This window comes from Haliotis rubra, unplaced genomic scaffold, assembly GCF_003918875.1.
Source record: "Haliotis rubra isolate DU_JTF1 unplaced genomic scaffold, ASM391887v1 Scf623, whole genome shotgun sequence".
Lineage (NCBI taxonomy): Eukaryota > Metazoa > Mollusca > Gastropoda > Lepetellida > Haliotidae > Haliotis > Haliotis rubra.
Genome location: NW_025767328.1, coordinates 507665 through 525385, shown reverse-complemented (window position 1 = coordinate 525385; position 17721 = coordinate 507665). Strand labels below are relative to the sequence as shown.

Below are 17721 nucleotides of genomic sequence, written 5' to 3'. Positions count from 1 at the left end.
ATTACATATGAAAGATTTGTGGTTAGTCTTATGCGGAACACCAAATTTATTCTTTAAAAACTTGTGGTTAATTAATACCGAGCGATTAAAAGTTGCCAAAAAGTCGCCTGCTTCCCTCTCGCTCGCCAACGAAACCACAGACAGGTTACGTAACTCTGTCGCCAGAGCACTGCAGTGACGTCATATGAGGAACGATTTTCAGTTAGTTGTATAGAAAGTGTGTAGCACGCTCATCATTTTGATGATTTCTCGACATCAACGACGACATGCCGAATCGTTGCTTTGTCGTCAATTGCTCCTAGGGGTCGGGTGATGGTGTCACCATGCACAGATTTCTACAGGACCCCGCAGTTCGTGCTAAATGGGTTACGTTTGTGAGTGCGAAGCGAGCGTTGTGGAAGCCTGAAACGATATCTTACTTGTGTTCAGATCGCTTCACGGAAGTTACAGATTCAAAACTACTTACTAGTTATAGTAAAATATGTATATGATTGATGACCATAAAGATTTTCCATAACACAACTTGTAACATAACGATTTCTTCCTCGGAAGTGAGGTTGTGGTCGAAGTAACAATAATATTGTAAGTAGTATTATATTGACACCCACCTCGCTGCCAGGAGAGAAATTGTTATGTTATATGCTATGTCATGCAAAATCCTATTGGCCATCAATCAAATACATATTTTACTACCAGTAGAAAGTAGTTTGATTTTGTAACTCGGTGAAAACAAACCTAAATAGCATTTATCCACAGACTGGCGGATGTTCCCGACAGAATCGCCGCCATTTTGAAAATCGTAAAGTCTGTTAGAATTAATGAGATTATAGTTTGTTTTCATCAAGTTAGAAAAATCAAAACTACTTTCTACTCGTAGTTAAATATGTATTGGAATTATAACCAAAAGGATTTTTGCATGACACAACTTATAACATAACGATTTCTTCCACGGAAGCGAGGTGGGGGTCGAAGTCACAATACTGCGCGATAAATTTTCTTGCTACATTCACATGGTTAATGTCCACTCACCAGTATGTAGATACTAGTCAATGTGCGTCTTTATATTTGGTCTTATAATCCTAATTAGTTTATTATCATACTTTTATGCATTTTGAAACTAAATAAAAAGCTGACGATCTGCTGATACTTATAGTGAATTTATAACAGAACTGTAATATCTAGACATTTTATAGTTTGCCAATGTGAATCATAATTCGCACACACACCCTAGTGTATGTTGTATGTCTCATTACACTTCACGGCGAAAACAATGATTCTGTTGAATGCTACGACAAATGAATAAAAAACAAAATGCAAATATTAAAATTAAAACAGATTAAAGTTATAGGAACAATATCAGGCCATTACCTTGTTTGAGGAATGTATCCATCAATATCCACAAAACTGTTCCAAATGATGTGTCTTTTAACAGTTTAATATACGAAAAGTGATAAATCTTTTCAGGTATTGGTGTATAGTCTCATTGGTCACCCAAGATAGCACACCTGGCAACTAATTGCATAATGTCCGCCTTTCATTAAAAACAGTAATTTAGTTAGCCAATAATGGGCAATCAATCAATGTATTGCCGGTTAATCCTTTGAAAGAAGGACGTTGTTTTTACGCAGACACCGACACAACATAGTGTATTCAGTATAGATTAGTAAATCTACATACATAAACACTACCTTTTGACAATTCCGCTGTGTAAGATAAAAGTAATTAATCAATCAGCGTGTTATCGGTTAATCCTTTGATCGATGTTTATAATGTTGAATATTTACTCCAGACACAAGAAATGCCAAATGGGAACCTTTGTCGGGTAATCTAAGTGTGTTACCACTAATTATACCTGTTATAAATTCATTAACTGACCATCAAGTGAATGATGACAAATAACATGTGTAGGTTTATACCACCTAACACGGGTTACAACAAGGGAGTATTAATTGCTGTATTGCATGTGAAAACTTATGGGCCGACACTGTTTGAGAATACAAACAGATTTTTACATGACATGATTAAATATCGAGGTAAAAAACACAGAAATGGGATCAATTTGGATCAGTCATTATACAAATAGGGCCTAACGACACCAATCAATTGTGACAGAAGCGTCTATGAAAACAAGTTGTAACTTGAAAAACTAGGCAAAGCAGGAGACAAAATTAAATGCCAGTAGATTGTGAGAACATATAGCTTTCATTTTCCACAACAATTGTCACGATTTCAGGTTTATACAAGCCTGTAAACAAGATAATTTACCCCCTAAAATGTAGATGAATTCTGCATCGGCCCTCAAAGCTATTCCTCATATGACGTCACAGAGTCGCGCCGCTCTGATTGGTTGAAATATCGTTCGCGGGTGAGAATTGTGCACTGTTGTCAAAAAGGTCGATTTAAGTCAATTAAAGGTCGAAATGAGTAGTTTTAATGACGGGGTTTCATTTATAACGATGCCAGTTAGTGATTTATGTATTTTTACCCCCTAGGGTTTATGTGACCTTTAAGATTATTAATGGGGGGGTGTTTTATTTTAGCTTACTTAGATTGTGTTCAGTTATGAGGTTTGTTATGCATTGCCAGGTTGGGGTTAGAAGTAGGGTTTTGCGAGCAAGCGCTGGCAGTTTGGGGCTTATATTGGTAGTTAAGGGGGTTGCTTGCGTCGGGGTTTGTATTGTTGATTAGTTAGTGAGTCGTTTAGAGTGTTGTAGTGAAAGACCAGGAAACAGACAGCTATATATGTACATGTGAAACTACAACAGTGATAAGATAACACGGAAAGCCAGTAGTTAATTAGCACTGTATTGATGATGGAAATGTTACGTATTTCATGTTTCTTTTTAAAAATGATAATTTTAAGCAATCCTGCAATACTTCCATTGAAATTCGCACAAAACTATTTATAGTTGTCAGTATGAAACCCTATTAGATGAAGAAAAACATACTGACATGGTAATATTTGTTTAAATTTTAGATCTGCCCTTTCAAAATTCAGATGTGTAAATTTTAACTTACCAATAGAGATTGGGAGATATGAAAATATTGCTTCTAATGAAAGATTTTAATGTTTATTTTGTATTAATGTTGCTGAAGATTAGTGGCATATTTTGTATATCTGTGCATGTTTATCTGATGTTCGAGATAAAGATATTGTGAAATAATTTTAACAACTTTATAAATATTATGCAATCTACCAATGCTGATGTGATTAAGGATGTTAGTCTATTGTTATATAATGTACAAATTCGAATTAAGAGCAGAGCTTGTGTATAACTCTATGTGTACCATTTATGTGATGTGATGCATCTGTGACCACGCAATCTGTCTGTCTGTTTATGGGCCAGTGGCCTTTACTGAATAAAAGTGTCTGGAAAAGAGATATACTGTCTGTCTGTCTGTCTGTCTGAAAAACAAGCATTGATGAATAAATTACATGTCCCAAGCTCTAGGTGCTAGGTAAGTAACGTCAGGGTTGATTGCTGGTTGGGATCTCCTGATGTCTATGTCTTGTAAGTTCCTGTGATGCCAGTTGTTGTTGTTGGTAGATAGGACTTTGGTTCCCACGTGTTGGCGTCTTCCTGGATCATGTTGATGTGTTCGAAAATAGCGGAGTTGAGGTCGAGTTTGTTGTTCTTTGAGTTTTTTATTGTGGGTCTGAGGGTTTCACCAATGTATGTGTCACCAGAATTGCAGAGGTCCTTTTGCAGGCTTGAGCTGCTGGTGCCTCTGCCATTGGCGTGCACGAGGGTTTCGGTAGTCTTGAAATTCAAATCCCAAATACTGTTGGACCTCGGTCTATATTCTAATGTCTAACTTCAGCCATGAATTTGGAAATAGCCTAAGCCATATTCAACCAGAGATATTTTGTCATGATAACCACCTGTCAATGTAACAACTAATGTGACAGACAAATGTCAAAGTCTTTGGTTGGATCGACTGAAACACACATTTACTTTTGTGCACCAAACGAGTACTGATATTCAGTAAACACGCCTTTTGTTAACTGATGGATTCCTTGCTGCAGTGGCACACAATGTCCAAAGCATTGTTGAATGTCTCCGACAAGACAAGGGCTATTTACTCTGTACAGATGACAAGGAATACAAATATCCATTTTGGAGCGTGCCAACATGTGCCAGGCATGTAATTTATTTCCTTTTTGCCCTGTTTATCATTTGCATTTTCACGTTAGATATTTTACGTTTTGTACCCTTGACTTGATTGGGAAAAGAAACAAATCTGAATGTGTAAATTCAATGTTTTTCATATGTAGCATGTCCAAATGGTACCTTCGGTCCAGCATGCAGCCATCAGTGTGGACAGTGTCTGGGTGGACATGTGTGTGACAAGGGGACAGGAGAGTGTCCAGGCTCCTGGTGTGAGAGAGGATGGAAGGGGCTTCAATGTCTAACAGGTGGGTTGTCACATTATGGTTGTACATGCAGTTGTAGGTGTGAGCAGAACGAGGAACGATCAAGGCCTACAGCACTGTCATTAGATCAGTTAGTGAAAATCTACACTGCATTGTAATGCTCCATCTTTTTAACTGCTATCTAGTTTTGTATATGGGTCATTTTCAAAATTGGTAGTATTTTTTGTCCGTTCCAAATAAAAGAAAAATCTGCGAGTTTAAAAGGATTTTTTTGTTCTAGAAAACATATTTAGATGTTTACTAGTCATTAAATGTTGTATATCATTAGTCTTGTCATTTTGAAATTTATGCTTAACCACATTTTGGGGTCAAAATTGGCAGATTTGCTCCGTCCGGAGGTGACGGTCCTAATATCAATGTTCACAAATAATGTAATTATAAATGCAAATAAACAAATTAAATCATATTATGCCAATTGGGATTGATCAAGCATACTCAGGCTGCATATAAAAAATTTTAACTTAAAAAGTTTTTTTTCTGCAAATTGTAACATGCTTGTCCTGTGATTCTGTGTCCTGACCGTTACCAGTGTATGAAATTCCTGCAATAATTTCCACCTGGAGCTGGATTGTAATACTACTTCCTGTGTCTGTTTGAGTTAGCCCCTGTGCATGTGACAGCAGATGAAATAAAGAGATTCAATACATTTTAAAGAAAATTGACACCGTCAAATAAGTATCAATGCTATGTGTCAACCTTAATTGTCCAGACCGTTACCAATGTATTTTGTGTCAAATATGTATCTCTTATTTTTTAAATTTCAATGGATATGGTGCCCAGAAAAGGAAGAGGTGGAAGGCATGTGCTTTGAAATCTTTTAGGGATCATTTATTTTTTTTATTTAAGATTTACTTACAAATTGACTTGAACGTTACTGTCCAAACCATTACCATTCTGCAAAGTAACGGTTTGGACAGTTCTTGTAACGGTCAGGACAAAATGATTTGCATTTCCAACAGTTCTTCATTAATATTTGAAGTATAACAAATTTATAATTACTTTAAGAGTTTAGATAGTTTAAGCATGGAATTTTACTGTTCAAAGGAGTTTTGATGTAGTAGCATAAAAAACACAGTCTTTAGTAACGGTTTGGACAAATTATAGTAACGGTCAGGACATTTCTTTAATAAATTTCATTTATGAAGAATATGTTCTATGGTGTGATGATAAATTTCTATTTACTTATCTGTCTGCTTTTAATAATAAAAACCAAAACGAATTTAGTATGTTAAGTTTCTATTTTCTATAAGATCTATAGTCTTTATGAATCAAAGGTAACGTCTAGGACAAAGTGTAGTAATGTTAAACAACTTAATTGTATTCCAACCTTTAAAGATTTTTTTGGTGTAGTCTGTTTTGACTGTTTTTACTTAGAATATTGATAGGTGCTAATATGTTGGCCTTTGTATTTGATAAATATGTGTTACCATCTCACTATTAACAAAAACTAAAGGTATCCAAGTGAATGAAAGAAGTATATTTCGTGGAGACTAATATTGCACGATAATATCAACAGCAAACTGACATCTATGCAGTTGCCTGTGTAGCATGACCATGTGTACAGTATCATAGTTGTTGCAGTACCTTTCAGAATTTAATCTTTTGCAATTTTTTAGAGGGATAACATTTGTTTGTTACACTGATGTCCTGACCGTTACCAATAATGTCACAACCGTTACTATTCATTCAATTTTCGTTCCCCAATTGCACTCTTCTTTAGATTATAAGTGATTTTCAATCTAGACAGGTATGTTTTTCTATTCTTTAGGAGCTACAATTTGTTCTTATTCAAAAACCTTAATTCATTCACAAGTTTTGTATTGATATGACAAATGTCCAAACCATTACCACAGCATGGAAGAAAACATGTCATATTTGTTACGAGTTACAATTTCTATTACACATTTCATTTAGAAAAATGCAATCTTTATATGCAAATAAATGAAAGATACAAAATAACACTTTCAAGATTCATGATAATAGATTTTACTTCCAACTTTGATTAAGTCTGTGTAAAAGCTGTGTCTGCCATCTTTAAAAGATTTTTATGAATTATATTTCCAAATCCCTATTCTGTGTAAGAAGTGGTAACGGTCAGGACAGTCCCCCACCCTTTTAATTACTTTTGTATCAATTAAAAGGTCAATTAGCACATTTCAGTCTGCATGTTTGTATTTTTTTAATAATTAAGTGTTTGAGGTTGTATTTGAATAAAAATAAAATCAATTTTGAAGAGTTTGATTTTACTGTAATAAAGAATTGAAAATCCTACCAATTTTGAAAATGACCCATATACGTCGATTCGATTCGAGTTTCCAGCACCCACAAGTTTGTGGTAGATGTGTTGAATCAGGGATGATCCGTGACAAAGCTAATTAATGACTCATAATGTTTCTTGTTTTAATCAGACTGCAACGGCACCGGCTTCTACGGCTACAACTGCAACGAGACATGTGGGATGTGCGTCGAGGAGGTGTGCGACCCAATCACAGGGGAGTGTCCCCGTGGGTGCAGACCCAAGTATGTGGGTGCGACGTGTAACCTTCAACGTAAGTACCACTGTCTTGACAGAATCTGTCTTGGTGAACAGCATGTATCTCGGCTGTGGGCGGGTTCACTAGAATGTGGCTGTATCCTGTGGGCGGGTTTACTGGAATGTGAATGTATCCTGACCCGTGGTCGCTTGGTCTGTCTGAGCAATGTATCATAATGGTGGTGTAAACAGTTGGAACAAATTTCATGAGGTTAGGTTTTAGTATGTAAGTGGAGCGAGTTATTCCATTGGATCTCACTTTACATCTGGATTACTGGATTACAAGTGGATTACTGTTTCCGGGGATGAATTTGACCATCATTGCCTCCATTGCTATAATCACTGCTCATTTGTTATATTACCTTTGAACTTGTACTGCCACACTATTCTGTGGCGCCATATTGGTACCTTTGTGTTGATTTGTGAACTTAGCTAATTTTGGAATGCAAACGTTAATCACAACATATTTATTAGTTGTTTGTTGGTTTCTTTCACGGAATCAGCACGTAACAGTACCTATTTGTTCCAAGTATTTCGTTCTGTGGAGAATGTGCAGATGGTTGGGTTGAAGTCGTGTTTGGACTTGGTGGAGGAATGTGCAGATGACTTCCCTGGTGTACGTACTTCCAAGGGTTCTGAAGTGTTTAACTGTGGAGAATGTGCGATGACTTGCCTTCAAGAATGTACGTTTTGTTCCAAGGGTTGGTTGGTGTTTTGGACTATGGAGAATGTGCTTGATGAAGTATTACGTACCTGGTTCTGGTCTTCTGAAGAATGTACGGTTTTTGTTCCAAGGGTTGGTTGGCTGTGTTTTGACTATGGAAAATGTGCAGATGACTTGCCTGGTTCTTCCTCTGGAGAATGTACGTATTTGTTCCAAGGGTTGGTTGGTTGTGTTTGGACAATGGAGAATGTGCAGATGACTTGCCTGGTTCTTCTCTTGAAGTATGTACGTATTTGTTCCAAGGGTTGGTTGATTATGTTTGGAGAATGGGCAGATGACTTGTCTGGTTCCTGTTCTAGAGTATATACGACTGTGCTGCAAATGTGACTTTGGAGACCACGGGTCGGATAGAGTCTCTCGGTTACCTCCTCGTTCATTGATGAACCTACCTAAAACATGATAAAATGTCGCTTGTGATATGAAATATTGCTCACCTGCAGGAAAATTATTATTTCAGAACCCTCGAACTCAGGTGGTCATGCCGGTGCTGGTGTGGCGTATGCGTTTGCCGTTGTCGTTGTTGTGTCGATGATCGTTGCGATGTATTTCCTGAAGAGGTAATTGACATTCTAGTTCACAACGCAAAACGTAACAGATTACAACAACTGAATACATAAGACTTTAGAGCTTACTACACCACATGAACACTTCGCACTACTAGACACACTAATAAATGGGCAAAAGTCTACAGTTTACACAACATATTACAGACTGCAAACTGGAGAATCCATGATGATAAAGCGTTACATTATTAAAAAATACAACAGTTTACTGTATTACAAAGCATGCTAGTTTATTGTATTACAAAACATGTCAGTTTACTGTATTATAAACACAACAGCTTACTGTATTACAAAACACAACAGTTTACTGTATTACAAAACATGCCAATCCACCGCATTACACAAGAATACAAGTTACAGCAAAACATAGCAGCCAACAACATTATGAAATATAACAGTTTAAAAAGGCACAAAACATTTCACATACTGAACTACATTGCAAAGCAGTTTACTGCATCACTACACGTTGCAGATGACAACATTACAACGCTTCACAAACAGTTAATAACATCACCAAACGTTACAGCTTACAGCAACACCAAAGTGACAAACTATGTTTGGCGTTGATTCCATTAATTCAATATGTCACCGTGTAGCGATGCAGGTTCTACAAGGAGTACGAGCGTCTAAGTGCCACTCGTTAAAGCTGTAACAGTACTGTATTTAAAGAATACATGTATTATAATTATCTATTGCTGCAGATACACATACGTTTTGTAACTGTTTGATGGGCATTCTAGAAGTTGGTGAGTCGAAAATGAAATACATCTTTGTCAGATCGTTTTATTGTCATTCGTTAAAGCTGTAACAGTGCTGTATTTTAAGAATTTTACATAGTCTTATAATTTGTCTACTTTATGGATGACAGCTTCTTGTTTATTGCATGGACCAATACTTTTAGCTTGAGAACAGTGTAAGAACCTACATCGAAACGTCGCTATGTGCAATAAACAAGAAGTTGTCATCCATAAAGTTGTATGGTACGTTTTGTACTTGAACATGTTGGGGTTTTTGTTATGTGGGGCTAACAACATTATTTTTAATACACTTTGATCACATTACACAGACGGAAACAAAGGAAGTCGAACACTGACGTCGCTGCAGCTTCGCCCGATGTCGTCGTTAATCAAGCATATCCGGGTAAGTATAAATACCTTTAAAATAAATTAAAAGAAACAGAAAAAAAGTGTATTTTAAAGAAGCTCTGTTTCCAAAGATGGTACCACGTGTTCTCCAAAGGTAACATTATCCCGCCCCACCTGTGGGCGCCGCCACTACCACAGGGGAAAAGAGTCAACTGTTCACCTAGATCAAAACAAAGGGAACATAAGGTACAATTCAAAACTGCATCAGACATCATGTTTGTTACTGTTTCGTAAATGTATATATGTACCGTTCCTTGTTGAATTTCCTTGTGCTTTTCAATATGCATGAAAATGGGGTTGCCTACTTTTCTCCTTACTGTCTTGCCACACATTTTTACATGGATGTAATCAGTATTTCCAAGTATTTCCAGTATTTCACATACTGTTTGATCTTTAACCTTCAGAACATTCGCCTACAGTGTTGACACGGGGTGGTGGGGTAGCCTAATGGTTAAATCGCCACGCTGAAGACCTGAGTTTGATTCCCCACATGGTTACACTGTCTGAAGCCAATTTCTGAATATCGCTAAAGCGGCGTAAAACCACTCACTAACTAATTTTTGACAATGTAACCTGAAACTCTGACGTTAGTCATGTAACGCGCTATTAGTACCTCGTACAGCCCTGATGAATGTGTCCTGAACCTCTGACGTTAGTCATGTAACAGTATAAATACCTCGTACAGCCCTGATGAATGTGTCCTGAACCTCTGACGTTAGTCATGTAACAGTATAAATACCTCGTACAGCCCTGATGAATGTGTCCTGAACCTCTGACGTTAGTCATGTAAGAGTATAAATACCTCGAACAGCCCTGATGAATGCGTCCTAAACCTCCGACAGTTAGTGATGTAACAGTATGAATACCTCGTACAGCCCTGATGAATGTGTCCTGAACCTCTGACGTTAGTCATGTAAGAGTATAAATACCTCGTACAGCCCTGATGAATGTGTCCTAAACCTCTGACTATAGTCGTGTAACAGTATAAATACCTCGTACAGCCCTGATGAATGCGTCCTAAACCTCTGACGTTAGTCATGTAACAGTATAAATACCTCGTACAGCCCTGATGAATGTGTACCCCTGATGAATGTGTCCTAAACCTCTGACTATAGTCATGTAAGAGTATAAATACCTCGTACAGCCCTGATGAATGCGTCCTAAACCTCTGACGTTAGTCATGTAACAGTATAATTACCTCGTACAGCCCTGATGAATGTGTCCTGAGCCTCTGACGTTAGTCACGTAACAGTATAATTACCTCGTACAGCCCTGATGAATGTGTCTTGAACCGCTGACTATAGTGATGTAACGGTATAAATACCCCGTACAGCCCTGATGAATGTGTCCTGGACCTCTGACTATAGTCACGTAACAGTATAAATACCCCGTACAGCCCTGATGAATGTGTCCTGAACCTCTGACGTTAGTCATGTAACAGTATAAATACCTCGTACAGCCCTGATGAATGTGTCCTAAACCTCTGACGTTAGTCATGTAAGAGTATAAATACCTCGTACAGCCCTGATGAATGTGTCCTAAACCTCTGACTATAGTCATGTAAGAGTATAAATACCTCGCACAGCCCTGATGAATGTGTCCTAAACCTCTGACGTTAGTCATGTAACAGTATAATTACCTCGTACAGCCCTGATGAATGTGTCCTGAACCTCTGACGTTAGTCATGTAACAGTATAAATACCTCGTACAGCCCTGATGAATGTGTCTTGAACCGCTGACTATAGTGATGTAACGGTATAAATACCCCGTACAGCCCTGATGAATGTGTCCTGGACCTCTGACTATAGTCACGTAACTGTATAAATACCCCGTACAGCCCTGATGAATGTGTCCTGAACCTCTGACGTTAGTCATGTAACAGTATAAATACCTCGTACAGCCCTGATGAATGTGTCCTAAACCTCTGACGTTAGTCATGTAACAGTATAAATACCTCGTACAGCCCTGATGAATGTGTCCTGAACCTCTGACGTTAGTCATGTAACAGTATAAATACCTCGTACAGCCCTGATGAATGTGTCCTGAACCTCTGACTATAGTGATGTAACGGTATAAATACCCCGTACAGCCCTGATGAATGTGTCCTGAACCTCTGACTATAGTCATGTAACTGTATAAATACCTCGTACAGCCCTGATGAATGTGTCCTGAACCTCTGACGTTAGTCATGTAACTGTATAAATACCTCGTACAGCCCTGATGAATGTGTCTTGAACCTCTGACTATAGTGATGTAACGGTATAAATACCCCGTACAGCCCTGATGAATGTGTCCTGGACCTCTGACTATAGTCACGTAACTGTATAAATACCTGTTATGCGTCATGGTGACAAAGTTATTTATTAGCTTTATGTGGGCAATGCTATTTTTTAAACAGTTTTCTCAATGAGTTAAATATTTAAAACATCCAGTGTATAGTTTCTAAGTTAAATGAACATTCTAATTTAGAGTTCTATTCATGTGTCAAAAGTACGTTTAATATGGAATCATAGTTGTCAACATTATATAACAAAGATTTAAGAAGGTTTTTATCACTTTTAAGATTCGGTGAATTAAATATTATGAAGAATACAGGTAGAAGAAATAATATCCCAAGAGAATTAAGATTTTGTCCATTTTGTAAGAACATTTTAGAAGATGAGGTTCATTTTATGTTTATTTGCCCACAATATGATGATTTAAGAACAGAATACATGTTAAATATTGACTGTAAAGATAGAAATTCTATCATTCGCCTTCTTCAAAATGAAAATAGATTTATGCAAATTGGTTAAGGAAGCGTTTATGCGATGTAGCGCATTATTATTGTGAATATATATTATAAAAATATGTTCTAGTTGTTGTGCACATCATACCTTTAGTATTGTAATAGATATTGTACATGGGCCTGTGGCCTTTCTACTGAATAAAGTTATATATAATGTTGAGTCTCACAGTAAGGGCCATTCCATACCAATACTGATGTAATAGACCCTGTCCCGATGCACCAGTTCACATTTACATGGATTGAAATGGTGATGAATTTGACTCTTGTGTAGATCACTGGTTCTTCATCCAGGCACTGGGCTCACTTTCCACTTATTGTCCACTCATTGTCTTTATGGCCAAGGGTTAATGTATTTCTCCGCATGTTATTGGTCACCTTCTGACATCCATTTGATGCCCCATGGACCAGGACCCGCGAAGATTCGGATTCAGCCACTCATGCTTGTTATAAGAGGCGACTTACGAGACCGGGTGGTCAGGCTCGCTGACTTGGTTGACACATGTCATTGTATCCCAGTTGCTCAGATCGATGCTTATGATGTTGATCTCTGGATTGTCTGGTCCAGACTCGATTGTATACAGACCGCCGTCAGTGCAGCTTTAGAAAACAACCAACCGCATGGTGAGGTGAGGTGAAATTGAGTTTAACGTCGTGCTTGATAATGTTTCGCTCATATGACGACGTGCATGCGTGTGTATGTGTATGTGTGGCTGCTTGTACTAGCCCTGACTTAAGCTGGTTTTATAGTGCTAGCCCACTGAGATACCATGCCGCAGTGAAGCATGAATACCCCACTCAGTCACATTATACTGACTCCGAGCCGACCAGTGTTTGTTGTACCCATTAATGCCGAGCGCCAGACAGGGACCAACAAGTACCATATTTTAACATCTTTTGGTATGACGCGGTCAGGGATCGAACCCGCGATCTTCCGCTCTCCGGGCGGACGCTCTAACCACTACACCACGGAGGCGGTCACCAACCGCATGGATCAAACTTGGACTGCATGTTGTCACTGCTAGAATGAGCGAGTGAGTTTAGTTTTACGCTGCACTCAGCAATATTCCAGCTATATGGCGGCGGTCTGTAAATAATAGAGTCTGGACCAGACAATCCAGTGATCAACATCATGAACATCGATCTGCGCAATTGGAACCGATGACATGTGTCAACCAAATCAACGAGCCTGACCACTTGATCCCGTTAGTTGCCTCTTACGACACGCATAGTCGCCTTTTGTGGCAAGCACGGGTTGCTGAAGACCTATTCTACCCCGGATCTTCACGGGTAGTCACTGCTAGAAGGTAAACCCAAAATATTTCCTGATCAGCCACTATCCTATAGATAGCGGCAGCAGTGATATTCTGTGATTCCTTAGGTGAAGGGGCCGTGTCGGATGAAGGGGATGCAGACGGCATTTATGTCAACGTGGAACTGACCAAGGTGAAGGTAGCTGAGCTTCGAGAATACATCGCCAAGAGAGAAGACAAGTTTGTGTCCGAGTATGGGGTACGTAGAATTGTACCTTTTTTTATTTAATTATTTCTACAGTAAGGTGTCTTTTATATATCCTTCTGGTGAACAGTAGTGGCGTATATTTCCTCCTAAAAAACGACATTTACTTTGCTCCAAATATATAAGACATAATGTGTCCAAAATACTCGAAGAGCATTTGAGTATTTCCATAATGTAATGTGGGTACCTTCATGCTGCATCTGTCCCGTCACAGACAATGTCCAAACTACATCTCAAATATTGATGGCTTCGTTTTTGAAGCTGCGTACGTATTGGTGCACGTCGTTTTTTTATCGTACATCTGTATATATTCCATATACTGTAGCTTAAAGGCACAATGTCACACATTTTCGACAATATTTTGGTCTATATTATATATACTCCTCACAAAAAATAAGCAACAAGTATTTTCAGTGTAATTTCAGTGTTACTGAAAGGTAAATATTCAAAGAATACATAACCTTTAGGGACTGTCAAATTGATTTATCTGATAACACTGACAACATCACCGAAACACAACCACCCTCAGAAAGAACATGCGAAATGTGTGGCATGAATGTGCTCCACTCTTCACACATGCACCCTGATCGGTGTAAACCTACCTGTAATCATTCCTCTGGTACAACAAGCGGATTCTAACTTCAATTTTATGGATGATAATGCCCGTCCATGGATGATAGTGCCCGAGAAAGAGTTGTTAACGATGTTGTTTAGATCAATAACGTCACACATATGTACTGGCCTGCAAGATCACTTGACCTTAATCCCATTGAACATGCTTGGGACATTATTGGAAGTCGTGTTCACGGTCTCAATGTTCACCCCCAGACTCTGGATGACCTTGAGCAGGCGTTACAGAGATAACGGCAGAACATTCCACAACATCAACTTTAAAGGTTCATTTGGTCAATGCAAAGACGTGTAGAAGCCTGCATTTGTGCTCATGGCGGTCATACGCTTTACTGAACACTGCTTCACTGTCCAAAACTGACTTGAACCTTAATGTTAACATTTTATTCCATCAATGCAGCACATTGTACACAACTCTTTCACGGGTACATGCTTTTGATGATTCGTAAGTCGATTATTGCTCAATATCATTTCATTTTGCTAATCGTGTGTACATATGTTTCACATTTCTATTGCATCATTCCAAGATTTGCAATTTCAATCAATGAAAATGTAATGAGACTACAAATTTGTGTTGCTTAACTTTTTGCGATGAGTATATATTTGAGCATATGGACTCTCTTTAGCTTCATATTGATGCAATAAAAGACTTATCCCTAACGGCTTGCCTGAAATCGATGATTGAAAGTTCAAGGCGAACAGCTTCCAAACAGAGAACACTTGCCATATATGGAATGTAAAGTGGTACGCGGTGTTGTCGGTGTTTGCCAAACTGGTTTCAATCACAAGTTGTGCTTAGGATATTCGTAAAGAGCGCCCCAAGGGACATAACTATATGGGGGTTCGCTTGAAATAATGTTCGGCCGGTAGAGGGCGTGAGAGTCGATTTATTGCAACTTTGCATTAATTCAGTCGAACTTTTTAATTTAATATTGTAATCAAAATACGGGGAGGGAATAAAATTTGGTAGCTTCCCTGAGGAATAAAATATATGGTAGCTTCCCTGAGAGCTGATGGTTAGTATTATTGAGAGTAATACGTTATTTATTTTTATTTTAGAAAGCGTGGTGTGATATAGTGCCTATGACGTTTAAGGAAGAAGTAGTTACTATGTGTCTATATTTCCAGAGAGTGCCTCGAGGTCTGCTCCACCCTCACACAGCTGCCACCACCCCAGAACACAGGCCCAAGAACAGATTCAAAGCCATGTATCCCTGTACGAGCTCGCTTTTAATTTGTTTAACGGTGGACGGTATATACTGTGAAATACCACGAAAATTAATATTGACCTTTCACGTGTACGAAACCTCTGATGCTTTTCAGTTTAACAGTAGCAATAAAGTCAAACAGTAGGTCCGTATGTAATGATCGGGCGGTGGGGCAGCCTAGAGGTTAAAGAGTTCGCTCGTCACGCCGAAAACCCAGCTTCGATTCCCCATGAATCGATTCCCCATGTGAACCCATTTCTGGTGTCCCCCGCCGTGATATTGCTGGAATATTGCTAAAAGCGGCGTAAAATAATACCGATTCACTTTGTAATGATCTCTTTTCCAGATGACCACTCCCGCGTTGTCCTGCAGAAGACGCCTAGGGACAAGCACTCCGACTACATCAACGCCAACTACATCAACGTATGTCTGTCTTATCCTTAACGCTTGCGCATTACATATCTCCAATGTCTGAAATGTCTCAAGGAATAAGTGACCTGGTATGTGATGTGGTATCGACGTATAGATAGTTGCGTTTGGGTTTAAACAGGTTGCATTTACTGTTATAAATCAATGTGTCTCTTATAGGGATTTAGACGTTAGAAGAACATGAACATGTAACGCCTTTATGGATTATACCCTCATTGTTTGTAAGGACCTTTCAGAGCCAGTGTTTGTCCCTCAACCAGATGAACATAGCGTCCTGAGCTGACATGTTGATTACTTCATGAGTCATTTCTTCACATTAGTCACTAAAACCTGAAACAAAATAGTAACTAAGGTAACACTGATCCTGCTCAATACGAGAGTCACTGAGAGGGTTGAAAGTACAGTCTAAATTATAATGTTTGGACACTTGTCAACAGACCTACAAGGAGAAGAAGGCCTTTATTGCAACCCAAGGTAAGGTTTTAACCACCTGTCCTTACTGATGTGTTCTGTAATACAAATGCTGGAGATATGTCGGGTTTATTTCACCAACCTGTCGGATAATTTTGAAAATATATTAAATTTTCATAAAATTTATCTTAATGATAACCTTAACTTAAATTGCGACCCCAGTTTATTCAGTTACGTCAATACGTTGTCCTGGGATATAATTCACTGTAATGGGACCGTAAGAATGTCTTGTTTGAACTTTTTATGCCATCGACAGTAACAGTGTTATGTGTGTTCACAAGGCCCAATGCCCAAGACTGTGGGCGACTTCTGGAGGATGATCTGGCAGGAGGAGACCGACATCATCGTCATGCTCACCAGACTCAAGGAGGGAATCAAGGTGATACTGCTCCTCAAACATCTAAATGTCAATTTCTTCTCATCTGTATGATTCAAGTAATTGATCAAATATACCATTATTCCCCGCCACGAAGTGGGAGGGGGATATTGGTTTGAGCTCCGTCCGTCCGATGATGATGACAGAATTTCTCAAAACCCGTTATAGACAGGGAAATCAAATTTGGTATGTGTTTTCAGGTCATGAATGCCTTGATGGTGTTCTAAAACGGAAATCGTGTTACAATTCGTGACAGAGTTATGGCCCTTGTCCTGCGTTTCTTGAACTGATCCCCAATGGCTCAGATTTTCTCAGTAACCGTTACAGATAGGGAAGCCAAATGTGGTATGTGTTTTCAGGACATGAATGTTGTGGTGGAGTTAAGGAACAGGAACCAAATAGGAACAGAACTCTGGTGGGGGATATTGATGACCATGTCTTCTTGTTATATCATGTAATGGTGGACGTGAGTCTTTCGAAGCAGACAATGAGACATACTGTGCGACGTACTAGGAGGTGTATAGCTGGGTTACCAACTGAGAATGTCTGTGTGTGCTTCTGTGAATGTGTTTGTGTGTGTGTTGATATGAATCTCTTTGAATATGTTAGCTTACGATCAACTATGAATTTCACATTAGATAAAAAAGTAAATCAAATAAAGTGAAAATAAGATTGCGAATCCTCATAATTTTACCTTGCCAAATGAACATTTAAATCTGAGAATTTTATTCAACTCAGGATGAAAGTTGTTTAACAAACGATCATAGTTTCAAATCGCTGTTATTGAACACCAACCTCTTTAATTGTATAAATTCAAATACTCTTCATATATATATATTTCGCCATGTGTGTGTGTATCATTTGCTTGATAACAGTGTTAAGATCTAGCCAGAAACATCTCATA

The 17721-nt window shown here is 38.5% G+C and overlaps 1 protein-coding gene across 3 annotated transcripts in view; it reads left to right on the top strand.

The window, feature by feature from the left end:
• LOC124256297 (multiple epidermal growth factor-like domains protein 10) overlaps positions 1-17721 on the top strand; it is a 115339-nt gene that overhangs the window by 74963 nt on the left and 22655 nt on the right. For all 3 annotated transcript variants that reach the window (XM_046690274.1, XM_046690275.1, XM_046690273.1), the window contains 9 exons: positions 4277-4417; positions 6844-6984; positions 8150-8249; positions 9322-9395; positions 13567-13697; positions 15462-15549; positions 15888-15964; positions 16408-16444; positions 16723-16820. In XM_046690274.1, coding sequence (XP_046546230.1) covers positions 4277-4417; positions 6844-6984; positions 8150-8249; positions 9322-9395; positions 13567-13697; positions 15462-15549; positions 15888-15964; positions 16408-16444; positions 16723-16820 — 887 coding nt within the window. The remainder of the gene's footprint in view (positions 1-4276; positions 4418-6843; positions 6985-8149; positions 8250-9321; positions 9396-13566; positions 13698-15461; positions 15550-15887; positions 15965-16407; positions 16445-16722; positions 16821-17721) is intronic.